Source organism: Abramis brama (genome assembly GCF_963993115.1).
Source record: "Abramis brama genome assembly, chromosome: 25".
NCBI classification, from domain to species: domain Eukaryota; kingdom Metazoa; phylum Chordata; class Actinopteri; order Cypriniformes; family Leuciscidae; genus Abramis; species Abramis brama.
The window spans coordinates 8,815,532-8,818,313 of NC_139987.1; the positions used below are offsets into that span (position 1 = coordinate 8,815,532).

Sequence of the window (2,782 nt, forward strand, 5' to 3'; positions counted from 1 at the left end):
GAATCCAATGCAGAGCAGAATGCTCTTATTTTTTATTTAATTTAATTAATGTATTTGAATCCACTCAAAAATTCAGTGTGGACACTTCTGATTAAAAGACAAAAGAAACCTAACAGTGGGCTGATGCACACTAGAATGATCACTTAGTGGAATTTAAGCAACATCTAATTTGTTCAAAATCCACTTATGTGCCACCTGTTCCCTCCAGCTATGAGCGACACATGTTAATACAACTTTACCTTCACCATGTTTGTTTCTCATGAGACAGTGACATTGATAAGCACATTTTAAACGCCCCGAAGACATGTCGAAACTTTCCCTTCGCTTCAGATGAATGAACTCGTTTGGGAGGAGCCTTCATTTCCAGTTAACCAAAGAAGGTGAAAGGGCTCTTTTGATAGGGATGGATTTACAGGAAACGGCTGCCTTAAAGCATAAAGAAAGTGAAAGTTTGCGATGAAACGTATAAAAGGAGGGCACACATCAGAGCCACACATCTGTTGAGGACAGGTGAAGTAACACATACAGAGGGACAACATGATGTTCTCTAACTCTATGACACTATGGACATGTGCTCTGCTTATATTGAGCGTCAGTCTATGGAGCTGTACAACAGGTGAGGAAAAATGTACCATTATTTAGCAATATCCTTGTGCAAGAGGATTAAATGGATAAGTTTTAAAATGTATTTGAACGCCTCTGAAGGTTACACGAACAAAAATGCAAGTGCTTTATTTATTTGACAATGTCTTTACAATAATTTATAAAACAGCTTCTATCTGTAAAGATAAGCTGGCTATTTCTTCATTGTTTAGCAGGCGGGACTGTGAAAATGGCTAATGGTTAATATTCTGTGCACTGTTTAACTACCACAGCTCAAAGTGATGGGGCGGCGGATTGCTGTTTAACCACCAGCCACCGGCGCATCCCACAGAGGGTGGTGACGTCCTTCACCATTCAGACCAGTGATGGAGCCTGCAGGATTCCTGCCACTATGTAAGTCGCATTACGTGCATTTCAAAATGCCTCAATAGTGCTACAGACTTCAAGGTGTATAGGATTTTGCATATTTAAATATGGATGAATTTCCACAGATTTGTCACAAAGAAGGGCAGGAAGCTCTGCGCACCCTTTCCCAGTGAGAATAACTGGGTAAGCGAACTGATTGACCACATACTGGCAAGACCTGTAAGAAAACCTAAAGGTATGTGTTTGTATATTTCATCATCAAATGTTTGTAAAAGATAATATTTAGAACATTACATAGATGACACATAACAATGTTACAAACATAAAACACAATACATAACATAATATAACATTTTGAACTCAACACGTAACTCAAGGTTTCTCTCTTCTCTTACAGGAAAAAAACCGAGACAACAGTGAATCAGATTACGCAGGTCCAGCCTTCTCGCACACTGTGTGCATGTACAGAACTGATCCTGGAACAGATAGCTGATAACACTCATCCTTAGTAAATGATCATTCTCAGGTTTACTACATGTGTACTCTAGAGCAGGTCAAAGTGTCAATCTACTGTCATATAATAGGAAGATGAGATATTTTTTTAAAATGTGAACCCTTTCCCCCACTGGTCTACATGAAGAGAATTTAAGCTAATATTTCTACATTGTATAATGTTACTGTGTGTTTCCTGAGCCATTGAATGAATATATATATATTTTTCTTTTTCACATTTTCACTGTATTTGGGAATATAAATAAATGTTTAAACATGAAAATTGGGCGCATGTTTTTTTTTTTTTTTTTTGGTGTGTGGTCAATTTGCATAATCTTAAAATGAACTAATGACCTTAAAACAAATCATTCTCAAAATCAAAATAACTATGTACGATATGTGCGACACTGCTTATAAAGTAACAGCAGCATTCACATCTTGACAGCTCAAGCAGCCAAAGTTACCTTTAAAATGGTTATTATATGAAGTATTTACCCTCTATACTATTATGAAGGTGTATTCAACCCTGTTTGAACTATCAATAATTTCTATATAGTTCCACCAATGCATTAGTGCACAGTAAAGTAGAGCATTTTTTAGCCATGCCGGTCTGCTAAACACTCCCTCTAATGGAATGTCAAGTCAAGTTTTATTTGTTGTGCTTTTCTCTATATATTCTTTTAAGTCATAAAAAGTGCAATATTTAAACAATTATATGACTAATCTTTTATATATATATATATGGTAATATCAGCTCTGTGCCTGTGATAGAAGACCGTTGACTATTTCTTATTGCTGACATTGTGGCATCCCATCAGCTGGCGTTAATTGCTTTCAGCTGTGTGATGAAGCTGCATTTGATTCCAGTTTTCTGAAGGATTAGGAGAAAGTTTTACCCCATGGATAGTGGTTTTGCATACACAAACACTCATATGCACACATACAAATGTGCACAGAAATGCCCAGAAACCCACAATCCAGATGCCCCAGAATTCTTTGCAGCCCTCCAGCAAGGAATGGACTGATTATTACTGAAGTGAAATATCACTGGATTCTGTTGCGGAACAAACATAAAGAGTAAGACTCGTAGGCAGATAGATAGATAGATAATTTATATATATATATAGATAGATAGATAGATAGATAGATAGATAGATAGATATATTTATATTTGACAGGAACTGTCTCACTGACTCAACTGCCCTTCCTGCCCTTTATACAGCCTCTGTATTCTATTTTTTCTCGTTTTTATTCCTTCCTTTCATTCCTCTTTAAGTTAATGCTTCTCAAACATCCTCTCAGAATCTCTTTTTTTGTTTCT

General features: G+C 36.5%; 1 protein-coding gene across 1 annotated transcript; it reads left to right on the forward strand.

The window, feature by feature from the left end:
* Window positions 1-365: 365 nt before the first annotated feature.
* On the forward strand, window positions 366-2,166 carry ccl19b (chemokine (C-C motif) ligand 19b). Its single transcript, XM_084105087.1, has 4 exons — window positions 366-616; window positions 876-996; window positions 1,095-1,204; window positions 1,367-2,166. The coding sequence occupies exons 1-4, from the start codon at window positions 538-540 to the stop codon at window positions 1,387-1,389; spliced, it is 333 nt and encodes a 110-aa protein (XP_083961213.1). The 5' UTR covers window positions 366-537; the 3' UTR covers window positions 1,390-2,166.
* The last annotated feature ends 616 nt before the right edge of the window (window positions 2,167-2,782 follow it).